Source organism: Eublepharis macularius, chromosome 8 (assembly GCF_028583425.1).
Source record: "Eublepharis macularius isolate TG4126 chromosome 8, MPM_Emac_v1.0, whole genome shotgun sequence".
NCBI classification, from domain to species: domain Eukaryota; kingdom Metazoa; phylum Chordata; class Lepidosauria; order Squamata; family Eublepharidae; genus Eublepharis; species Eublepharis macularius.
In genome coordinates this window covers 97586640-97612554 of record NC_072797.1, presented here as the reverse complement: position 1 = coordinate 97612554, position 25915 = coordinate 97586640, and the positions used below count along the sequence as shown (strand labels likewise).

The following is a 25915-nucleotide window of genomic DNA, read 5'->3' as shown; positions in this document are numbered from 1 at the left end:
AGCCCTGATCCAAATCCACACAGGGTCTGCTCTCTCCTCTTCCTAGAGGCTCCACCAGACAGATACGAAGCTCCCTATATTTACTTCCTCTCACCCAGCTATTGTCCAGGGCTACTGGGGACTTAATTTTTTCTTTTCTTAAATACACGCTGCCACCATTTATTAAATATGGCCCATTAGTCATGACCAGAGTTTTTGAGGTTTGTGTGTGCATTTTATTTCCCCTCAGCCAACAACTTCACACCAGCAAGGATTAAAATAGAATGAAGAATAACTTTTATTTATAACATAGAACATAAAAGTGAATTATTTTAAAATGTATAAAAATATTGTGGTTAAATAGGGAATGATTACTATGTAACAGAATAGGAGTTAACAACCAACTACATTTCTGCTGTCTCCCTTAGCAGCTTCCAAAACCATCTCCTCCAGTAACTGCCTTAACTGATCTTCTAACAAACTCTCAGCCATCAGTGGCCCAGCATTCCACCAGCTCTCATTGGCTGTTTTTCAGATGTGGTGCTGGAAATATTCCTCTCTGTCATACCAATAACAGGACAGAGTTTGTCCAGAACCACCAGCTACAAAACTGAAACGAAAATTTTCTCAGTGCACAACTCCAAAAGGGTATACCCAAAAATCTACAAGACTGTTAAGTTATGATAATCGAACTCAGCTATTTTTCAAACCACTAATGCTATATCTTTGAAACTCATAGAAGACTACTCTTCCTGAAATAGATTGCATTCATAACTTTTACTTTGCCAGTCATTTAAGGGTCGAAGGACATGATTTGGCAGATCTGTGACCAGGATTCCCCCTCCCTTTTTTTTCTTTTTTCCTCTTTCCTCCTGAACCCTTTCTCTGATTTAAATGACAACACTGAGTATCTCCTGTCATGTCTCTTTTGGCAGATAGGGTGGATTGTTAACCCTTTCCTTGCTTCCAAGTCACAGGGGAAGACATGCTTACACTTGCAAACTGGGTTATTGGAACACCAGATTTGGGGGGGGGGGCAAGGGGAACAGAAGGCATTGGAGAGACTATCTGGAGGAAAGAAGTGACAGGTCAATAAGCATTTGAAGGACTTGCTCCCTTTTGTCCAAACTGCACTTAGTATTCCTGTCTCCCAAAGTTCACGACTCGTATTAAAAAACGCTACTGTGATTTTCTTAAATAAATTTGCATGGATTGTGCAGTCCTCTACATATAGTTATTTCAGTTGTCAAATATGTTAGCCTTTGAGATGTCATCAATGACAGTGAGTAGGCATTCCACCTGTTTTAACTTAAGGAGCTGTTTCTTATTCATTTCAGAAATACTCATGGGAAAGAAGAGAGGCACCATCACTATTAAAAGCAATTTCAATACATTTCAAGGCCTAATGTATAGTGTATATTCTAACACATTCAAGACTTACTACATTAAATGTAAAAAAAATGTTTAAGGTCTCACAACATGTTACTTACTTTTGGAAGCAACCTTAGCAAAAAAGATGAATGTAAAGAAAAGGATTGAAAAAAGGGAAGCTGCTGAAATGGTATAACTCATTTTCCAAATATGAAGTGTGCTGTCACTTTAAAAGTCCAATTCTTTTGTGTTAGTGACTATTATAAAATTATTAGATGTCTGGAATTAGATGTGAGATGTCTGGAATTTATTACAGTACAAAGTTACATGGCATTCTTGCAAATCCATCTTGTAGAGATCATGTAAGTACTGTAGGACTGCTACATTTGCTAAACTAAGACAGTGCAATTCTCAGCAGAGTTACTCCATTGATTTCAATGGGCTTAAACTGGGGTAACTCTGCTTAGGATTGCACTGTGAATATGGAATGGGGTTCCTGTAATTTTGACATTTATGTTTTGCACTCCTGTTTCCTCAAGTGATGGGAAGTTAGGGAAAGCCTTTAGAAAGTATTCTCTTTGGAAAACAGAAAAAATTAGTATTGTGAGGTATTTGTAATAAAATATTTATTTGTGAGTTGATTAGGCATTATGTGGATCCAGAAGCAGACAAGATTTGTTGTTGTCTTCTTTTTTCCACCTGTCTTTGACTTCTAAGATATTCCACAGAAATAAAATAAATCAAAACAGACACCTTCTTAAAAAATACCATAAAAAGAGCAAGTAACCACAAGGGTAAAAGAAACCATCCTCTGTATTTTCAGCAGATGCAGCTCCTCTATCAATACTATGACCAAGGAGACTAACACTTTCCCATTTACAGTTATTGAAGGCACAGTAATACTATCTAGTATTGAAGCTAGCAAAACAAGCAAATAGGATGTTGTTATGTTAATTCAAAAGACAAACCTGATTCTAGAAATGGTAACAGCAAATCTGTCTTTGAAACTTACATCTGCCCAGACACAAAGAGATGATGCTGAAGGAGAAGTTTCAAGAGCAAATATGTCAGTGACTGAAGGACGCTGAACTCCCCCGTTGATATCAGAAGTGAACATGGTTGGCAGAAAAATGCAAGCAGGGAGGTAAGCCATTAGAAAGGGGAGAGCCCCTCTGACTATGAGCTCCTTACCCTGCTTTGGGGGAAAGCTGGACTTAAAGAAATGAATCTGCCACTATCACATTTCTACAAAAATAAAAAATATAGAACTAGTGACTTCTGCCATGGAAAGGATTTAGTGAAATTAATATTACATTAATATAAGTAAGTTACATAATGTGCATTACCTTCCTAATTTTTGCCCTGTAAAGAGGAAATGGTACAAAAAATGAATATTCTGTCCCTAATCAAATGCTAGTAGCAAGCAAAAAATGGTGACCCCGATAAGGATGTGTATCTGTATCCACTCTGGCTGAACATGGTGAAGTAATGGAAAGTGTGTGTGTGAGGTGGGGGGAAGCCCCTGAAAAAGAAAGCACTTGACTAAAGGTATTTCACATTCCTAGGACTTTTGAGATACCAAAGTTGCTTAAGAACTATAATAAGCTTCTAACTCCATGCTGAGTCTGCCATCTCATATAGACCAGTAGTGACACTGGATTTGAAACTGTGAGCTAAGCTACAAGTGACTCCTGACACAGATTGGACACTTGTCAGCTTCCCTCAAGTTTTGATGGGAAATGTAGGAATCCTTGTCTTGCAGCTGTAATGGAGAGCCAAGCTGTAAAACCAGGACGCCTACATTTCCCATCAAAACTTGAGGGAAGCTGACGTGTCCAACCATCAGTGTTGTTTGTGGGATGAGTGCAGCAAATAGAGAAATAGGCCTGGCTTCTGCAAAATAGCACTCCATCCACATTGTTCCTAAAGCCTTGCCATTCAGTTAAACATCCTAAGATGTTATACCAAATAAATATTAAAGAGCCAGGGGTGGGAAGCCAGTATTGTATTGCCCAATCTTGTCAGATCTCAGAAGCTAAGCAGAGTTGGTATTTGTATGGGAGATTACCAAAGAAGACTGGGACTGCTCTGAAGAGGAAGGCTATGACAAACCACTTCTGCTCCTTGCTTGCCTTGAAAACTCCTTAATGGATTCACCAAACATCACTTGCAACTTGACAGCACACACATACATATTAAAGGAACAAGGAGTTACCCAGAAAACTAGGTTCCTTCACGTTTCTATCTGTCCATTTTGAGTTCCACTGTTCGACTATTCATTTCATGAAGCTAAAATGAAGGAAAGGCAACTGATGTAAGCCATTTTGGGTCTTCATTGAAGAGAAAGATGAGATATAAATGAAGTAAATAAATAAATTCATTTTGTCTCACAGCAAAGAGGTCATATTCTCATGAGAGAGAACTTCTGTACTTGTAAAAGAAAGACCAAAATTTCAGAGGAACAGCTCTTCCGATTATACTGCTGCATTGAAAAGGTTTGTTTACTAAACGCTGCCCACTTCAGAAGACCCGTTTCTTCAGGAAGATGTCCTATGCAAGGACCTATAGATTTGGCACGTAAGACAGATGGGGGAATCGTAATGAACTGTGGATTCCTGGAGGGGGGAAATATAGTGGGGGAGAGATTTTGCTAAGACCTTATGCCAGAAATAGTGCGCTGCAGTTCTCAGGCACTTACAGATTTATAACTAACTCCTGTGTTTGTACAGGCACAAACAAGGCTCACAATGGTCTGTGTAAATGAGTAATTTGTGACAGAGTGGGAATCTCTCTCTCTCTCCTTCCTCTAAGGAGCTCAGAGGAGCATACATGATTATCTCTTCCTCATTTATCTTCACAACACCCTATGAGGTAGGTTATGCTGAGGGCATGACTGGTCCAAGTTCATCCAGTAAACTTCACAGCCAAGCATGGAAGCCAGCACAATTTTGCTGTGCGCCCATGACCCCTCATTGGTATTGTGTGCTGAAGCAAAAAGGATCTCCATTTCTTCTTGAAAATGTAAGTAGTGAGAGAAGGCAAGAAAAATTCAAACAGCTCTTTCTAGGAAAAAAGCAATATTCACCACTGATTTTTCTTCAATAATTGCCATTCATCTCCATTAGTAGCTAAATTTCTAAGACATAAATTTAATTACTAGCCAGGTACATCTGATCCCACAGACTTTAATGAATAGTCTCAGAATATTTTTTAAAAAACTTTCACTGAGGCCAGTTACTAAGGTAGCTTCTTTACAAGATAAGTGTTTATTAATCTTCTCCTTTTTATGTATATGGCTTTCATTTCCTTAGCCTACAGCAGTACTGAGGTGTTTATGCATCTATATGCCCATCTATATTTCCCTTTAGACAATTATGGAAAGATTCAGATGTTTAAGATGCCTGCCTGAGAATGCATTGTATCACAATCGTGTATTATATTCCAAAGGTTCATCATTGCCATTCTTAACAACTTCGCCTCCTGCTGCTACTATTACTTCTGTTTCAGCTTCAAAAACTGGATTGAATCTTCCAGGTGTATAGTCATTTCTTTTCAAATCTATGAAGAAAACAGAAAATTCAGACAGCAAGTGCTTATGAAATACAAAGGGCCAGATCATGAAGACAGAAAGGCTTGTTAAGTCAATCTACTACACAATAGAGAACAATAGAATGGGAAAATGTTTTTGTAATTGTTTCGACCATTCCAAAGAAGAGCAGAGGAAGGGGAACACCATAATAGACACTTCTTCTGTGCCTTTTAAACTGTTGCATTGTTGGGCTAAGAATAGGGACTCATCAGGAATTACCCTATGCATCACACATAAGGAACTAAGTATATAGGGGGAAAATATTCAATGGATTTTATGGATTAGTAGTTTGGTGGGTTTGGAACATAGTGGGGTGGGGGGCAAAGTAATGGGATGGTGGTGATAGGGGTGCCAGTTAAGGGAATAAGTTAAAAATCGGCCTGTTAGGCTAGCGGCAAAGCCACTTAGGGTGGCAGGGGGCTGTCCTTTGCCTCCCTAAAAGGAGGAGGAGGCAACCATTTCCCAGCCATCCGGGACTTTGCCGGAGGAGGGGCAGAGCCAGCAGCCTGTCAGGTGGCTCCGCCCAGGGCTGGATCTAGCACTCCCGGTGCCCGGGGCAACGCTTGCTGGCCCTCGCGCGTGCACAGCATGCGCGCGCTCCTGACGCGGCGTGATGATGTCATTTTGATGACGTCATCACGCTGCGCGCCAGAGGCAGTGTGGGGGGCTGAGAAGCTGCCTGTGCCATTTGCTTCAGAAGCAAATGGCACGGTCGGCTTCGCAGCCCCCCACGCTGTCTTTCGCCTGCCCCGTGGGACAGGGGGCGACCGGCTTGCCGTGCGTCCTCTGTCCTGCGGAGCAAGCAAAAGGCAGTGCGGGGGGCTGTGAGGCTGCCCGCATCATGTGCCGGCTGCCCCCTCTCCTGCGGGGCAAGCGAGTGGCGTGGGCAGCCGCGCTGCCCTTTGCCTGCCCTGCAGGACAGGGGGTGCGCTGCAAGCCAGCCACCCCCTGTCCTGCGGGGCAAGCAAAAGGCAGCGCGGGAGCCTGTGAGGCTGCCCGTGCCATGCACCTGTCCCGCGGGACAGGGGGCGGCCGGCTGCCCCCTCTCCTGCAGGGCAAGTGAATGGCATGGGCGGCCGCGTTGCCCTTTTTCCTGCCCTGCAGGACAGGGGGTGCATGGCAAGCCAGCTGCCCCCTGTCCCGCGGGGCAAGCAAAAGGCAACGCGGCCCATGCTGCCTGCATGTTCTGGGAGCTGCTTCTGGCGCCCCCTCCCTGGCGGCGCCGGGGGCAGACTACCCCCCCTGCCCCCCCTCTAGAACCGGCCCTGGCTTTGCCTGCCCCAGCCCCAGTTGCTTTAAGTGCTCAGTCCACCCTCCTCACCCTGTATTGGTGCAGGATTAGCTGGTTGCTGTATTCAGAACCAGGTAGGAATTTCACCCCATTTTCCAATTTGGCCTGGGGAAGAGGGGGGTGTTGCCTACCTTGCACCACTTGCTTGGGTTGAGGTGATTGGCTTAGGAGGGGCCTGTTAGTTGTGTCACGAGCAGGATAGAGTTTGGGAATAGGGAGCAGGCCGGTGAACACCCTTGGTGCTCCTCCACTGATGAGGAAGAGGGGTCTGCCAGGAGCAGATAGTACTGCTTGTGACAGCTGCCATGTTGTGTGGGCAGACTGCCTGGGGGAACCCCATGTGCAAGTCTTTCTTTTTTTTAAATTTTTTTTACAAAAACCTTCAAGATTTGTAGAAGATAAAAACTATCTGTACCATTAATCAGTGTGTCTACGACAGTCATATTCTGTCAAAGTATTGTGACTATAGTGGTTTTCCCATTCTTAGTGTACCTGACAAAAATTGTGATATCACAGTATGAAACAGAATAAGAGACACTATACTCAGTGATCACAATTAGACATGGGCAGAAACATCCATGGGCAGAAACATGCCATCCATGAACAACGAACACTCGCGAACATGGTCCTGTCACAAACATGTTCATTGTTTGTTGTTCGTGGGGGCCAGCAGGTTCTCGTCCAGCCATCAAGATCCCTACTGCACCACTCCCAGAAACCCTACCTGAGCAGGCAGCAGGAAATGTACCAATAATAAATAATAGCTTGGCCCAGAGCCTGGCAGCAGCCCTGGAACCTGAAGGGGTAGATCCCTATCCCACCACACACAGAGAAAAATTCAAGCTCCAATGCACTCACCCTGTCTCTCTAACAGCAGCTGTCTCTCCCTGAAAGCGAGAGCTGGGAGCCCCCCTCCCCCCTGGTCTTTTCCTCCTGCAACAAATTTGGAGCTCCAGTCTACACTTGGAAGGAAGACCTGCCTATCAAGCTAAATTGGGCTTAGATTGGGGTTTCCAGGGCAACAGCAGGAGTTCAGACAGAGTTCAGACAACCCCTGCCTGAGTTGCCATGGGAATTGATTGCAGGTGCCAGACTGTCTGGCTGGACAAACAGCAACTAACAGCAACGAACAAGGCTTGCAACGACCACCTGTTCGTTTAGAATGGGGCCTCACGAACAGCTTGTTCGCAAACAGCAGATTGGGCTGTTTGTGGGTTTTTTTAGTTTGTATTGCTGTTCGTGCCCATGTCTAATCACAATACAAAAAGTCAGTTGAACTCTTCTTTCTGTTGCCCAACCTTCCTGACAGCTTATTGCATCTCCAAACCTACCTGATTCATAGTCTAGCAGTCCAGGATACAAATATTTTATATGACCTGGTGAATTCTGGATGGCTTTGAAAGCCTGTTTGGTGGTGGAATATTCACATTAGCAGTCTCAGAGAAGTCCAGTTAGGATGCTTAATGATCACATGAGAGATGTGTTTACTGCTAAGTGTACTGTCAGTGAATAAAATTAAGAAAAGGTGTCTTTGCTAAGAGGAATCAGGAGGTGTTGGGATGACACTAGGACCTAGACAGATCTATGGGTGATAGCTTATCCACAGATTTGGATAATTCACTTTCTATCAACTACCTGATACAAGGCACTGAAAACAGGCTTCTGTACCAATGAAGAACTGACCCAAGTCTCAAATCAAAAACCCTGTCAGAATGTTCTTTTAGGCCACAACCCTACCTGAAGTTGAAGGGGAAGATATCCTGCAATCTAAGCCTATAAAATCACTTCAGTTACAAGATGTATCTTTTTAATATCTTTATCAGCAATCCTGTGTAAGGTGGCATTTTGTCTAGAAAATATGTGGACAACCTGTGTGGTAAAAGTGGCTAGAGTGACAGACTAGGATCTGGGCAACTCACATTCAGTTCCACATTCTGCAATGAAAGCCAGTTTGGTGTAGTGGATTAGAGCACGGGACTCTAATCTGGAGAACCAGGTTTGATTCCCCACTCCTCCACTTGAAGCCTGCTGGGTGACCTTGAGTCAGTCACAGCTTCGAGGAGCTCTCTCAGCTCCACCCACCTCACAGGGTGATTACTGTTGTGGGGATAATAATAACATACTTTGTAAACAGCTCTGAGTGGGCGTTAAATTGTCCTGAAGGGCGGTATATAAATGTTGTTGTTGTTGTTGTTGTTAAAGTTTGCTGGGCGACCTTGGACTAGTCACATACTTTCAGCCTAACCTACTTCACAGGATTGTTGTGAGGAAAAATGGATGAGAGAATTATGTAAACCACTGGGCGGGAAAGGTGGGGAATAAATAAAGTAAAATTAAAAATACATAAACCCATTTCTCTGCTGTGTCTCCGCCTTGCTGTGTCTCAGTACTCATTATGTCTCACCCAAATGTTCTGGCAAAATCATAAGACAAGTGTAGTTGACCACAACGGAGAATTTTAAAATGATTTCTATACCTTAAAAAAAACCTTAACACTTCTGACAAAAAATAGAGTAGTTAGAAGAAAAAGTGATGGGATGAGACAGAAAATCAAATTATACTGAGATTAATGATCTAGTATATTAATGGGGATATTTGGGTCCTTAATTCAGCACTAGAAATTATTGCTTTGGTCACTCCCCTTGAAACTCATAAGATTCTGGATGGAAACTGGAAATAATTAAATGTATGGTCAATGTTGTATATTTTAAAGAATTACCAGACCAAAGAAAGGTCAAACTTGCTGACATTTTGTAGTTTACAAAGGCATACAGGAATCTTCGTATAACTTTTTGTTGCTAGAAGATTTTTAGCTATTATAGAAGCTTGGGAGCTAGGCAGAAACTAGAATATGGGCCAGACTGTGTGCAGAATTCACTATCCATCCTAGATGTGGAAATAAACCGATCTTAGGACTGGTTTGTTCAGAAATACACTAAGATCTTTTTGTGCATACCTGGAAGTCTGAGTTTCCTGCAACAGGAGTTGCATTGATGCTTTGATATGAAATTTTTTATTGCTTCCTCTCCAAGGTTTGCTGGTCCAAATGCCATCCCTTTAGCCCTGGAAGAAATTATAAAGAACTCATAAACCTACAAGCCTATATTTTGAACCATTAATTTTTAAAAAGTAAAAGTACTGGTGCTTAGATGGTTGTCTGCATATATTGTACATCTTCTCTACTTTACTGAGAAATGTCCTATGATAAAATTGTTTTAGTAACTTCAGCAGTGTGGCACTCCAATAATGCCTTGGAGGAAGGCTATTGATTGTATGGAAGTTAGATTCCACTTATGCGCATTACATGAAAATATAGTGCCTACATTAACTACAGTCCTCCAAATCATGAAATCTTTCACATTTCTAACTGGTGCGCCAGTCACTCATCCTGATTACAACCAGTCTTAAATGCTGGGAGACTTCATGAAAACCAACCAAATGGGGTTCGACTGACTGGGATGGCAGCCTACATTCTTCTTGCCCCCCATCCAAGAACATCAGCAGTCAGCAGATTTCCTTTACACCCATAGACTGAACAAAGGATTAAACACACTACATTTCAATAATCTCTCCAAGAGCAAAGTAATATGTTTTCATCTATTTGAATTAGGAACATATACAAACTAGATGAGACTATTCTTATGTAAGTAGAGTTCTACCTATTTAAGATTGTAGATATTTCCAGAATATTTTAATACACACAAGACACAGTGACACGATAAATGCAATTTTCACAGCACTATATTTATTTGTAACCCCGCATTTTGGAAATGTGACCCTTTCTGGGCAACACAACAGAGCTAACCAAGAGAGAATCTGTGAAGTATCTAAGAAACATACAAATATATGTATAGGATACCATACATATAGAATCACTACTGAATAATTATAGCAGATGTTAAATGTAAGTTTGTAAGATCAATGTTTGTTAATTTTAATACTGATACAGTATTATTAAGAATTTAATTAGCACTTTAGATGATTATAGAACAAGGGGCGAATCCACATTACTCATTCTAAGTCGCATGTTCCCCGCATTCCCCACGCAATGCCGGTCACATTACCTCATTAAACAGACGCATTTCATTCACATTTCTCCCGAATATGTGGTCACAGGTTTTCAATGGGAGTTTCACGGCGGCCGTGAACGGGCCAATGCGCAATTTAGGCGGTTTTTTTAAAAACCACCCCCCCCTTCCTGTCTCTCCAGCCGTTCCGAGAGTTCCTATTGGCTGATTCAACTTGCAAGTGCTCCGTAGTCTGCAAAAGACTGTTTTTGACTTCATAGCATTGGATTTATTGATTATGCTGTTTCTGAATCAAATCTGGTAGTTTGAAAAATCATTTTGGGGTGAATCCATCCTCAGAACGGACTCGCAAAACTTCCTTTTTAACTGTTTTTTATTTTTTTTATTTTATATTACTGTAATATCGAAATTACGGTGAATCAATCATTCGAAATAAAGAAAACACAGAGCAGGACCTCCATCACTCCTCCATGTTTCCCCCAAGTTATAATCGGTCCCCAATGACATTTTACATTTCCTCGAAAACTGTCAGGGATGATGTTCACACAAGGAAAATGGGGCGCGAGACATGCGGCCACACTGTTGGGTCTCCGTCAATGCATCAGAGAGACAAGACATAGTTATCTATATATCATGATATCGTTATACCAAAGTTCCGAGCAAAACAATAAAAAATTTTTTTAAAAGGTCGGGAAGATGTGTTCCCTCCCTCAAAAGCAGAAAATGCGGGTGTGAAGTGAATGCGGATTCGGCCAGTGACTATTGGGAACATAATGACACTCCAAGAAAGTGAAACTTCAGTAAAATTCAGGCACTGAACTGTCCTGCATAGGAAATGCCCACGAAAGCTTCCCACATGCTTCCAGAGGCATCATTATCTTCAATGATGTTTCTTTATAAGGCAAGATCGAACTAACGGAAAAGTGCACTAAAAAAAAAATTAAAAAATGGGCGGGAAAAAAGGTCCTGCCCAAAAAAGCGGTTTTCGAGCAGCCGTGTGACCAGAGGGACCAGAGGGATGCGCGAGAAAGATGGATTGGAAGCAGGAATGTGAACGAAGAGGAAAAAATCGCGGATTGGAGGCAAACGGAAGATATCCGATAAACATGCGTGTAATGGGTGAATGTGGATTCGACCAAGATTTGCTGTGTAAAGGAAGAGCATTTTATTTTTATTACATGCTGTATGGGGGGGGGGGAGGAAATCACATTTTAATATTGGAAAAAGGATAAATTGTTATGACATCCCACCCCATTCCAGAACTTCTCGTAAGTTATCACTAGGCAAAAGGATATATCTAGGGTCTTACTGTCACAAAAACATGAGTAACCATGCTGGATTAGACCAATAGTCCGTTAAGACCAGCATTCTGTTTCTTATAATAACCATTCAGGTGCCACAGGAAAGTCCACAAGTAGGGCCTATAGATAGCAGCCTTACCTGTTGAATGCTCCTCAACAGACAGTTTTCTTTTTAACTCAGAGGTTCTATTCAACTAACATGCCTAATAGCCAATGATAGACTTATTTTCTATAAATAAGTACAACCCATGTTAACTCCATCAAACTAAATCCAATCAAGTGGCCAACATCACATCTCATACCAATGAATTCCAAAAGCCAACTACTTCTGTGAAGTATATCTCTGCCAATCAGTGTTCATAGGCAGACCCAAAGTTCTGGCATTATGGGTGAAGAAGAAAAAGGTCTCTATCCACTTTATCTTTGGGAGGAAGTCTTGCTCAGTGTTAGAGCATCTGCTTTGTATCCAGAAGTTTCCAGTCCCAAACCATGGTATCTCCACTTAAAAGGATCATGTTACAGGTGATGTGAAAAGGCTGTGCCTGATACCTAAATAGCAAAGACTATTTAGCAGCACCTTTAAGTAGCACCTTTAAGACTAACCAACTTTATTGTAGCATAAACTTTAGAGAGCCACAGCTTTCTTCATCCATGCATCTGATAAAGAGAGCTGTGGCTCTTGAAAGCTTATGCTATAATAAAGTTGGTCAGTCTTAAAGGTGCGACTGGACTCTTTGCTATTTTGCTACTGCAGACTAACATGGCTAACTCCTCTGGATCTATGACCTGATACCTAGAGATCTGCTGCCAATCAGAGTAGACAATCTTCAACCTAACAGACCAGTGATCTGACTCAATAAAAGGCAGCTTCATGTGCATCTTCATTTTTGTAATGTGGCAACCAGAGCGATACTCAGTATTCCAAATGTGGCTATACTGCTGTATTTAGACTACTGCGCATGATTCTGGTTGTTATATTGGCAGCTTTATTTTCAGTCCCTTTCCTGAGGATCCCAAAAGTCTTTTTCTTCATCTGCCACCACCAGTTCGGATGCCATGAGACTGTATGTGAAATTAGGGGGTTTTTTTTACTTGAGGTGCATTTCTTTGCACTTAATGACACTGAATTTAACTCTCATCCTATGAGAGTTAATTTTTCACATAAGTATCTGATGAAGCACCTTACCAAACATATTTCAGAAGTCCTACTATACAGTGTTCATCATGTTACCCTTGTCTGCATATTCGTTGACACTCAGATTCCGGGTTGAGGAGGCACGATTTTCCCTTTATAGAATTCCTTTTCAGTAAGGCTAGTTCTTCTATTCATTTAACAGTTTTGCCTTTAACAAGCCTTTCTACTAATTTACTTAGGACAGGCATCAAGCGAACTGGTCTTTAATTTCTGGTTCCACTCTCGATACCTTTTTCAAAATTGGTGTGATACTGGCAATTTTCCAGCCTTCTAGCACAGAGACTAATGATAAAGACAAATTATAGATATTTGTTAAAAGATCAGCAATTTTATGTGTGTGTGTTCTGTAAAACTATACTGTCTAGACTCATTTATTCTTTTTAAAATTCTTTTGAGTCCTCTGACTCAATTCCCTCTATATCCTCCCTGAAAAATCTGATCCAGGGACAAGTATCTGCAGGGCTTTTTTTCTGGGAAAAGAGGTGGTGGAACTCAGTGGGTTGTCAGCACAGGGAGCAACTTCTGGCAGGAGGTGGTGCACCTGGTACCAGATGCATGCACACAAAGTGTGCGCACTCTCCCAGGACCTCACAATGGCATCGCTTTGGGTCAGCTGGAACAAGGTGGGGAGTTTTTTAAAGTTTAAATCACATGGTCACATGGTTGGTGGCCCTGCCCCCTGATCTCCAGACAGAGGGGAGTTGAGCGGTGTGGAGGGCAATCTAAACTCCCCTCTGTCTGGAGATCAGGGGGCAGGGCCACCGACCATGTGACCATTTTCGCCGGGGGTGATTTAAACTTTAAAAAACTCCCCACCTTGTGGGGCACTACTTCAAGAGGTGCCAGAACTCTGTTCCACCGCGTTCCAGCTGAAAAAAAGCCCTGAGTATCTGCACATCTTCCACATTGAAGAGATACAAATAATTCATTCCACTTATCTGCATTCTCCATTTCTTCCTTCAGTAACCCCTCAAACCTTTCTCATCTATTGATGTAACAGGTTCTCTTGCTAATCATAATGCATTTAAAGAAATTCTTGTCATATCATCTCAGATCATAACCCAAAACAGGACTGTTTTTCTGTTACCAGGTCTCAAAGTCATCTGCTCTAATATATGAAAATCAAGCCGTGGTTTCTACTTTGTTAATTAATCCCTGATGTTGTTGCCATCACTGAAAATACCAAATACCTTGGTATTTATGAAAATAGAAAACTAATATATTAGCTTATAAATATAAACTTTGTTAAGACCTAGCTAGTATATACCTTTTCAGAATGGCTACTTTGAATGGGCAGAGGATAATAGACCTAAGTGCCACCCCAAGCAGGACTGCCAACAAGTGTCACTACTTCAGCTGCTATTCTCCTCACATACATATCCAAGATTGTCAGCTGGGGTCCTGTTAGGCCCCAGGTCCTATGGTTTCTGATAACATTTGCAATCAGCTGAAGACACTCAGGACTTTGGAGTTTACTTCAAGAGAGCAACAGATTTTCAGTCTACTGTTAACTATGTACCTAAATTAGGATAACAATAGACACATAGTTAAGAGAAAGGACATAGACGCACTGGCCTTTAATGACATTTCAGAACCAAAGTCACTAGTAACTACACATGAAAGTGCCTCCATGGATTGAGCCTCCATGCATGCCATACATCCAGGTCTATCCACTGTTTATTACACAGTTGCCGCACAGATATACAAGTGTGGCAGTGTCCAGAGGTGTGCCCAATTCAAGTAAATACAAACCTCGATTATTTCATGGTCAGCCTAAAGCAAAACTGTTGTGTTTATGTGACCTCTGATTACTGTTCTAGCCATAATCCTGGGCAACTAAACTTCTCTCACTTGAACAAGAGACATGGGCTAAGTAACACTTCATCAGAAGCAAGGCTTAGATACAGCTTCAGTCTTTGTAACATTCTTTGGTCTTCTGCAATCAACATATTTTGGATCCTGAGAACATATTCAATTCATGGGTGAGGCTATTGGTCATTAATTTCAAAAAATGAAGGTGCTCCAAGTTCAAGGAGTAATCCATGTGCACCCCCCAACAGCTTTACTCTGTGTAAGATCTATATATTAAACTCAGCATCTTAATTGTTTCTAAAATCAGATTGGAAACCTATTCAAACTATTTAGCAAAATATATATATATTCTCCCTACTTGTAGTTAGCCTCGATCTGAATGGACCAGGCTAGCCTGATCTCATTAGATCCCAGAAGCTAAGTAGGGTCAGCCCTGATAGGTACTTGAATAGGAGAACATCAAGGAATTCCACGGTTGCTATGAAAAAGGCAGGCCTTGAAAACTCTATGGGATCTTCACAAGTCAACTGTGACTTAAGGGTCCTTTACACACACGCACACACGCACACACACACACACGTAGCCAATATTTGCATTAAGTACTATCTGAAATTTCTTACTGACCTGTAAACTAAACTGCAGGAAAAGCACATTATGGTATTCTAATCAGTCAATTAAAGAGATACAAATATGTCACTGTAATGCTAACAAAAACACAAAGAGTGCTACTGTCAGCACTATGTAAAAATATGCATGCATGCATGCATCACAGCTAATATTGTACATTAATTGAATCACTTTAAACATGTCACATTCTGTATGACAAAGTAACATTAGATACTCACTGTTTGTCTTCAGGTTTAATAACGGATGGATCAGTAAGGTTCTCTCCTACACCTGCAGTAGTCAAATTTACAAAGTATGTTAGAGGTAATTGCATTGTTACAATTTTATTTTTATTTATGAAATAGCAACCAACACCATTATTTATACGGTTATCTAATCTTTAGCTTTATAGCATATAACCTGAAAATACAAGGTTACAAGTATAAAATGCATTAGCAATTGGCAAGCGAATGTTGCATGTTCATCTAATTTTTGCAGATTATATTTACTACTGGTTTTATTAGAAGCCAAATAAACCTACAGTCATCAATCCAAAGGATTTTCTTGACTTACAGGAACTGACCCATCCATTTGAATGCCAAGGAAATCTAAAAACAAGCTGCCTATCCCTATGGAATACACAGAGTTACCCCTCACACTATAGAGAATGGATCAGGACTAGACATGGGCAGCAGAAGAACGGGGCTGATGGGCTGAACCCAGCACGAGGTCTGTGAAACTGACAGCCCGAGCAGCAGAGAAAGAGGCTGAATCCAGCACAGGGTCTGTGAAACTGACAGCGTCTTTCTCCCACTGCTAGAGCAGCAGGAGAAAGGGGCTGTCAGTTTCACAGACCCTCTTGTTGGGTTCAGCCAGTGGGCTGAAATGGGTGCGGCGTCTGTGAAACTCTGAATCGGTCATGAAACGGCTGTAAAAATTCATTTGTTCCGGAAAAACGCGTTCCCATGGAATGCGTGTTTCAGTGCAAATGAACCGGCCATTCCATACGGAATTTTGTTCCGTGGTTCGTTTCATGCCCATCTCTAATCAGGACTGAAAAACAGGCAGTACGTGTATCCTCACATGTAGGCTTCTATCTTGCATCGATAGCCCTATCATTACTAAGCCAATAGGATGAGATACATGTGGGTACTATATCTGATACTGATGAGTGATTCAATTCCCTTCCCCTACATAGGCCAGCATTTTTTCTTGGTATGTATTTTTTTTATTTCTTTGCTAGATGCCATTGCTCCACTTTCCAATCCCAAAATGGATATGGAACCACTGATTTAGCAATAGAGTTTAGGGTTTAAAAAAAAATAAAACAGCTTCCCAATTCTTCCATGTGACTAGTGCTGTAGTCTTCCACAGCTTGGTGATGCAAGCTTTCCTCACAGCAGTTCTCCAAACTGTCCCATTCAATCCAGTCGACAAAGGCCCTTTCTGTACAGCATTGTTATCCATCATAATAACACAGGAATCACGTATTGTATCATTAGCAACTTAGCAAGCACATGTAAACAGTGGCTAAAACGTTTTTAATGATTATCTCAATGTACTCAAGAAATACCATGATTCAGATCCCAAATCTGTTTTGAAACTGAACCAAATATTTTAGAGATTTTCTTTTATTTTTATATAGTTCTTCCACTTTTCTACAACTCTTTTAAGTTCTGTGCAGAGACATTTCAGATCCACTTAAGCTTTCAAAAGAAGCTCCTCGCATTGAAATTTTAGATCTTTGTCTAAACATTGCAGCATTCTATAATGAATACATGCTTCTTAAATTTTGAGTGTGAAGATAACAACAAATGAGGTTAAAGGACTGGAAGGTTTATTTCACTTGACAAATGCATTTCAGTATAATTCATTCTCTTTGAATGCTGTAAATAAATTAAACCTCTATCTTACAGTACACATTTTCCTTGAAATAAATATCAGACAATTAAGTTTTGATTACATCACGTCTTGCTGTCCATCGGTCTTTCTAACACTGCCTTAAAGTATGTTGGCTCTAATCTAGCAGCTGTTTGAATGTATGCTCTATTGAACCTTCTTATCAGCAAGGAACTCCCCATTCACTCCTGTAACTAGAACCTGCAGCAAGCATGTGGGGTGGTCTTCCATATTGTCTGGAGAATGTTTAGCCATGTGCATTCTCTAGTTCTTTTACCCTATCCCCACCTTGACTTGTTTTAGTTCAAGCATGCAATGGTTCAATTGAAGGGTGAATGCTCAAGACAACAGAATAATAGAAGCAAATAAAGGTGGGGTTGCCATCATCAAGTCATCACCCAAGTAGTGCATGTTTCATTAAAAGGTCTAAGATAGTAGACAACAATGCAGATTTTGTACTTCCCATTTGCACCACCAACCCCCTTTCCCACTTTCCTCTCCTATTTATTCTTGCTTTGTCCTACTGTAGGTAAAAGAGGATGGGTAAAGGAAGAGCAGGCTGGGGGATACAACAGCTGCATCCTGTCTAGTTGTCTCTGAGGTGTGTCTGACTTTTTGTAAAAGCTCTGGGCATCAACCTTACAGAAGGGACTGGAGATACTGAAGAAACATGGTCTCAGCTTTACAATGCCTGTCACAGCTTTTTGTGTACATACCCAAACTTTTAAGTAAGGATTTGTTCTTTTAACACCATTCTAATAGGGTGCTTTTGCTGGATTTTAATGCTGGATTTTAATTAATGACTTTTAATGCTGGATTTTACCCTATCCCCACCTTGACCTGTTTTAGTTCAAGCATGCAATGGTTCAAGAGAAGGGTGAATGCTCAAGACAACAGAATAATAGAAGCAAATAAAGGTGGGGTTTAATGCTGGATTTTAATTAATGACTTTTAATGTTTGATAGTTTTATTTTGGAAGCCATCTCAGGCAGGTCCCTGGAGAGATGACATAACAATAAGTAAGAAGACATAGCTGCCTATGTATGTATAAGAGCACACAGCCTATTAAAGACTTTAGTGACATACTTGGATTTCATAGTATGATATTATAAGTTATCATTTACCTTGTAAATCCAGGACGAGTAGTTCTCCTCGGGTATATTCATAGGTCCAGTGAGAAAAAGCCAGCATAACTTCTTCCAGCACATTAGTGGGTGTGATTTCATCCCCATTGTTGTTGTTATACTTGCGGAATTCTCCCGTCATGAACTTCTCTATTGTTAGCCACTGATTTGCTGAATGACAATATATTAAGAAGACATCCAAAAACCTGCAAAAATAATTGTTTAATCTAAGAGTCATCAGAACACTGAGGGTCTTCCAGTGATACCAGTACTGCAACATGGCTCCTACTTAAAAATTGAATTCTTACGTTTAAAACATACTACTCTAGCTCAAACCTGGCAGAGGTACTATCACCAGTGAAAGATGCTTTCAGGAAATTAAGGCCTATCTGCTGTTGTGCACCATGTCAATTGCCAGTCTGTCTACAGGGCATATCCACACCTTAATTAATAAACATTTTTGAGGATGGTTTATGATTAATAACTTACTTTTAAACAAGTATATACTGCTGTTGTTATGCGAAGGGGAATTTCTTTTTGAGAAATTTGCTTTTTTAGATAGTCTTTGATTCCTCTTATTCTTTATTTTTTACAAGAGGGATTTCGCCTTCATTTCTCTTCAAAGAGAAATCAATGCACCTTTTTGTAATTCCGGCCGTTGCAGTTGTTTTATGTTACACACCACAGGATGGTGCTGTAATAGGAGGATAGGGAGATTTGTAAAGACACAACTTAAACTTCTGCTCATAAGAATTAAAATAGCTTGATATAGAACCCAATGATGTGTATATATAATAATGTACGTATTCATATTATTTTGCATGTGTGTGCGTGTATAAGCTGTTCCCCATGAAATGGAATATTTATTTGAGCATTTTAATATAAAATATTTTCTTTTGTGGCAAAAGGGTCACTATTTAGGGCAGGAAGGTCCTTTTACAGTCCGACTGCACTCTCAGCAATTTCCTGACATTAATAAAACCATTCTGAATGTATTGAAATATGTTTTATATCAAGCTCTCTGTAAAGCTGAGGACCATTAGTCTAAGATTTTATTGTATCAAAGAAGCAGTTTTTTAAGGATGATATATCCAGAACAAGTATTCTAGAATCATGCCTGCAGCCATCAGAGGATGTGAATAATATATGTAAGACCTCCAAATAAGGGGGGACAAACTATTTCAAAATCAGACAAGAGTATCCTTTTAAATAAAAATCAGGTTAAAATGCTTCTAAAATGGAAGGCTGATTTTCATTTTGATGAAGTATTTAAATCTTTTTATGAGAGAAGGCCAATGCTACTGCTCATACTCTATAAAATTGCTTGTAAAACAAATTGTAAAATTTTATCTTAAGTACTCAGTGTCAAGTTATAATCTCTCTCACCAAATAAATACAGATGGATGTAGAAACTTAAAATAGAGTCACATAGGGAGTTCTTTTAATATATACTCTCTACATGGCATGGGAATTTAATTCATAAACTTGAACAGATTTTGTCTTGCTAAGTAATACTTTAATCAATCAGCTTTATCTTTGAACTGAACTGGGAACTCTGCAAGTGTGGCCTTAGCCTGAACGTAAAGGTGGTAGCAGCTGTCACCTTCAACAGCCCATACAAGAAATGGAGTATTAACAGTGGGCTGGATCTAACATTTCATCAATGGAAAGCACTGACAACCACAGGGCTTCTAGGCAACTCTGCCCACCCACCCCCCACCCCCAGCTAGCAGCCATTCCCATCCCCAGGAAAGTTTTCCCCAAAGATTACAGGACTGGCAGGGCTCATTTTGAGGGGGAACACGCAGGAATGCAGTTCCAATAGTTCTCCAGAGGTCAGATGGCCCCTCCCACCTGATTTTTGGCCATTTTGGGCCCATTTTAGCTGGATTGGGCCCAAAATGGCCAGGATTGGGCCTAAAATGGCCAGGATCAGGCCTCTTACAAGTGACGGATCACTCTCCCACTCAGCAGCAGCCCAATTCTGACCATTTTGGGCCCCTTTTCAGCCATTTTCAGCCCCTTTCTGTCATTTTGGGTCCAATTTTGGCCCTGAATGGCCAGGATTGGGTCCAAAACAGCCAGGATAGGTGAGGTCAGGGGGTGTGGCATATGCAAATCAGTTATGCTAATGACACACTTCTGGTGATGGCAAGGGGTGTGGCATATGCTAATGAGTTATGCTAATGAGTTCCTCCAGCTCTTTTTCTACAAAATGACCCCTGAGGACTGGTGTATGTATATGAGTCCAGAGGCTGCAGTGGACAGGAGACAACATCCCCTAGCAAACTTCTTTGGGAAAGCAGTTACAATAAACTCCTGAAAATTCTGTGGATCAAGAGTTGATAACAACAACAACAACAACAACAACAACATTCAATTTATATACCATCCTTCAGGACAACTTAATGCCCACTCAGAGAAGTTTACAAAGTATGTTATTATTAGCCCACAACAACACCCTGTGAGGTGGGTGGGGCTGAGAGAGCTCCAGAGAGCTGTGACTATCCCAAGGTCACCCAGCTGGCTTCAAACAGAGGAGTGGGGAATCAAACCCGGCTCGCCAGATTAGAGTCCCGCAAACTATATGATAGCCTGAATGATGATGAGTTTGTAACACTATTGAATATACACAAGGCCCATGTTGAACCATTTACTCTCTTCCTGATATGGTTTTAATTCTCTAATGACAACACTGTCAATATTACACAATCATAGTTCAGAATTCTGTTTTCATGACACTGAAGCTTTGAGACATGTTATGAAAGGTACTCTTAGTCTTAAACCTTACTCCTCAGGTCATTTACTTGGAAGAATGTTCCACTGATTTCATTTATATTCATGTAAAATACTGGCATAATGCTTATAAAACTACACATGACAACAGCATGTTTGTCAGGATCATAAAATACCTAAGCAGTGCCAAACTTTCCCTTCTTTTGCCTTAACTCTCTGCCAATGTTCCTTCTTCCTCAAAATAGGTTCCACGCCAGTTTTTAGCATATGTGGGGGAGGAGCAACTCAGAGAGAAGGTACAAGTAGGTAAGTAGCTGACAGAGAGTGGATCCAGATCTCCTTTTCTGCATATCTCTTTAAGCTCTAAATCAGTCCCTTTGACCAGTAAATGGGACAGACATAGATTTAAACAAACCATTGTGTTGTCATCACATATACATAAACCTAACATTTGTTTACCTAACCTTAACTAAGCTGTACTATCAGTAACTTCCAAATATCTTTGACTTTTCAAATAGTATTACTTTCTCCAATTAAAATACTCCTTTCTATTTACCTACTGATATCTATTCTTAATGAAGTAAATATAAGGAAATGTTTAAACATCATTCCAGATATTGGAGTAACTGTGGGTATAATTAAAATGTCTGTTCTGATGATATATTGAGAAAATCTTTTGACAAAGGCCAGTATTGATCTATTTGTCCAGTAGTCTGTGTTCTGTACTAAGATTACATAGACACAATAATATAATTCATCCCGGACACACAACTGGGGTATCTCATAATGATGGCTTTCATCTTTTTCACATCATACATCACAAGCATTTGCCTTACCTCGGAGTATGTGGAATGCTATGAGGTTTCATTTGGTTGAAGGTATAGATCAACTTCTGAGCTGCTCTTTGCTGTTGTATTTCCTAATAATAGTAATAAATTTTCATAATTTATACAGCGCTTTTCCTAAAGCAGGTACATGAAACACTGCACATACATGATTATATCAGTGGTTCTTACATTATTGTTACCCCAGATTACAGCCTGGAGAGTTCTGACTTGCTTAAAGCCACCTGGCAAGTTCATCATAGCTGAGGTACAACTTGCAATGGAAATTTTAGTTTATGGATCATGTTCTTGAACATGATGTTAAGGACTAGTAATATGGAAAGCAAAGGATATTTATAATAAACATTCTATACAGTCTTCTTAGTTAAAGAGAGATGAGGGGGTAATTCTCACAGTTTTCCACCTAGTATATCAAACACATGCAATAGTCTATATTAGACTTTACCAATTCATATTATAGATATGTACAGCCTTACGATGCATATTCACTTTGAAGTAAGCGCCACTGAATTCAACACAGCTTATTTCCAAGTAAGTATGCAAAGGACTGCAGATTTACACAGCATAGAGTATATCCACTATATATCCACTAACTCCCCAGGAAATTCCCATACACCAAGTCAGGACCTGCTTAGCTTCCTCACCTTACATATTTATATTTGTATTTTTGGTCTCATCCCAGTTTGTTTGTTTCATTTTCAACTATTTTTTGTGGTATAGGTAAGTGTAATTTCTTTCAGCTATCCCCCCTTTTCCCACTTGTGTTCCCCTAGGTAATCAGGTACTTGATTTTCAGGAAGGTATCCGCCCTGAGCTTGCTGGAAATGTGGGGAGGGCAGAATAAAAATTGAAAATAAATAAATAAATGCATATATAACAATTTATACTCACTCTGAGGCAGAGATGGAGTACTGTGTCATCATGGAAGATCTTTTGCCAAGTCTCTACTACCTCAGGGAGGAAAGACTTTACAATGAAAACTTGGCCTAACTTTAGGGCATCATTTTCCGACCAGGTGCAGATAACCTTCATAGCCCTCCTGAGACCTCCATCCATTTCCTCCCGAGACAAAACTTGAATCATAGCAGCCATGCCATGCTGTGACCAGGATGACATGCTTTTATCAAGGTTCAAAGGTGAACTTTCTTCTAATCTATAAACTGTTACTTCTTCACCAGCTGAAGCCAATGGAAATTGGATAGATTTCAGAAAACTGTGTTAAACTACATAAGCATCAAATGTTGCACATTTTGTATTCTTAAAACAATTTATCACAATGAAGATACCTATTGGTACAGAATCGAAGAGGTAAAAATAGGATTTGCACTTCAGCACTAAGATTTCCTATAAATAACTAAGCAAGTACTGCACCTTTTAGAGTCCTAATGCTGAAAATCTCAGTGTGAAGGTGTTTAGCAGCCAAGCATAGTATGCTTGACAGCTACAATCAAGCCAGAAGCTGCTCTGGTTGTTCAGAAGCTGAATGTCAGTTGGTTTGTGGATAAACTGGGAAGTGGCTTCTGGTGTCAGGGATCAACTGAGAATCAGCTTCTGTTGCCCTCCCAAGCTTCACTCTCCCAGTCTTGCAGTGCAGTTGTGGGGGATGGACATCACTGATGATACTACTAAGCAGTGGGAGTTGACTTCTATCCTCCCCTCCTCCCAAACTATCCCTGCACATCAGGCAGGTCTTTTTTTCTGGGAAAAGAGGTGATGGAACTCAGTGGGTTGCCATCAGAGAAAATGGTCACATGGCTGGTGGCCCCGCCTCCTGATCTCCAGACAGAGGGGAGTTTAGATTGCCCTCCATGCCACTGAGTTGCGCGGAGGACAATCTAAACTCCCCTCTGTCTGGAGATCAGGGGGCGGGGCCACCAGCCATGTGACCATTTCAAGAGGTTCCGGAACTCCGTTCCCCTGCATTCCCCCTGAAAAAAAGCCCTGACATCAGGGATGCAGTGAGAAATTTCCTGCTCGTGTTGAATTTGCACAAACAGGCCTTCAAATATTCAGTTCCCTTACTGTGACTGTTAGGCAGAGCCAAAACGGCAGGTTTTCAAGCATCTCCATTCCTCGTTAAATATCACAGAAGTTGGTACTCACCAAAGAGCTGCACTGGTGTAAAAGGTATCGTTTGAGCTAATCTCATTAAATTATTCCTTTCGACAGCTAGAGAGAGACAGAGAGAGGCAGATCATCCATACTTGCAGAATATTTTTACTCATATTTTCTCTAAGAAATATTTCAATCCACTTATATATAACATCATGAAATGGTGCTGCTAAGGTGCTTAACTGCTTAATTCCTGTGGCTGATAGACATCATTACCTCAATACATGCAGGCTTTCCTGGCTTATAAAATGAAGGGTCAAACTACACACAACAGCATGTTTGCCAGAATCATATATAAAACACCTAAGTGGTGCTAAATGTTTCCCTTGCTTTATAGTAACTCCCTGCCATTTCACTTTCCCTTCTAAATGGGGAAATGCACAGATAGGTAAGCAGCAGACAGACAGTGGGTCCAGGACAATATGTTCATAGGCATTAGATGGATTCCAGTATAGAAACCTGAAGATACTGTCTAATGTTATACAAAAAGTCTGTCATGAAGACTGGAGTGGCTAAAGGGTATTCCAAGCCCAAATTCTTAAGCACAATCACATCTCTAATTTATCAGGGATCCTGGCCCACCAATGGAAGAGCCATTTCTTAGGGCTGAATTAGACAAGTGCACACTGTCTTAGTTTAGATTTTAAAGAATTATTTCCAATAGGTATGAGTACATCCTAAACTTTCAAGGATAAAAATAAAGTACATATTAAATAGCATTGCTGGAAAGGGATAGTCCCCTTCTTCCTCATTTTCATGGGAAATTATTTCTAGACCCAATTACTCTCTTTGATTATAAAATAGGTTGCCATTGCATTCATAATAATACTTATCTCAATCACTAGAGGCATTTGATTTTTGTCAACATATGGCTCACAGATAATCACTAATTGCAGGAAAATATTAATCATTATTGTCTGTGTACGTGTGTATATTGTTAACACATAAGACAGAAAAAAGATAAAAATGAACTGAAGGAATAGGAAGCTACAATCCAATGCATAGTCCAATGCAAGAATTAATTTTAGTAAGTCTCCTAGTTATGCCAGATACAAGAAGAAATAAAGCGATGTGTAGTGAAATTCCACAACAGTAAAGGAACAGAATGGAGAATTTCATTTAACTGTGCTGATCCTGTAATTATTTGCAGAAGATTCTTGTGTAAAGATTTAAAAGGAAGATGGACTATAAGGACATCTGCTGGCAGTGTCTGAAAATTTCATCTTCCCCATTGAGAAAAAGCTTCATAGCACTCCCTCTATATATTCAATGGAAGAGTTTAAAACAGCTGACAAATTATAGAGGGTAACTTCTATACAGTACAGTAAAAACAAGGGATCTTGTGGCACCTTAAACATTACAGTTGTTTCGTGACACTAGCTTCTGTGAACAAGAGCCCACTTCAACAGATGCATCATCTATTATCAAGTTGGCAGATGGTATATATCTGCCAGCTGAAGGTACTGCTCATGCACCTGTTGAAGTGGGCTTTTGTCCACAGAAGTTTTTTCTGTAATAAATCTGTTAGTCTTTAAAGTACCACAACATTTCTTTTTATTAAAATAGTCGTGGTCAAAGGAGAAATAAAAAAGTGTAGAATGAAATTCAACAACCATAAAGAAACAGGAGGAGGGAAGTCAGTCACTTATGTATGAGTCTATAAGGGGAGTTGTTTAGTACAATAAGTGGCTACAATAATCAAGCCAAATTAACAGTGAATTGCATCCATTTCAGTTATATCTAGTAATCTGATGGGTTACTTCTGCACGTGCATAGAAAAGCATAACCCTCTCACACTGTACACTACACATTGTTCCATACATTTAAAGGAAAAAGTATGTGAAAATAAATACTGACAGGGAAAAAATGACAGATCCACAGCCAAAGATATCACTGAGAATTGAGAAATTGTTCCTGAAAACATAGAAGAAACTACAGTTTGTTCAGTCTTCACCTCCTACTTGTGATGAAAATAGAGACTTTACTTGTGCAGTACCCATTCATGTGCCAAAGTTACAATGAATAAA

The 25915-nt window shown here is 40.4% G+C and overlaps 1 protein-coding gene across 1 annotated transcript in view; it reads right to left on the bottom strand.

Annotated features, from left to right (window-relative positions):
* Nucleotides 1-253: 253 nt before the first annotated feature.
* The window catches only part of TRPM6 (transient receptor potential cation channel subfamily M member 6), a 104712-nt gene continuing 79050 nt past the window's right edge, over nucleotides 254-25915 (bottom strand). The window contains exons 33-39 of the mRNA XM_054986516.1: nucleotides 23880-23945; nucleotides 22668-22954; nucleotides 21768-21850; nucleotides 18196-18401; nucleotides 15412-15463; nucleotides 9187-9293; nucleotides 254-4908 (exon numbers count right to left, since the gene is read on the bottom strand). Of these exons, the coding sequence (XP_054842491.1) occupies nucleotides 4772-4908; nucleotides 9187-9293; nucleotides 15412-15463; nucleotides 18196-18401; nucleotides 21768-21850; nucleotides 22668-22954; nucleotides 23880-23945 (938 nt within the window). The 3' untranslated portion in view covers nucleotides 254-4771. The remainder of the gene's footprint in view (nucleotides 4909-9186; nucleotides 9294-15411; nucleotides 15464-18195; nucleotides 18402-21767; nucleotides 21851-22667; nucleotides 22955-23879; nucleotides 23946-25915) is intronic.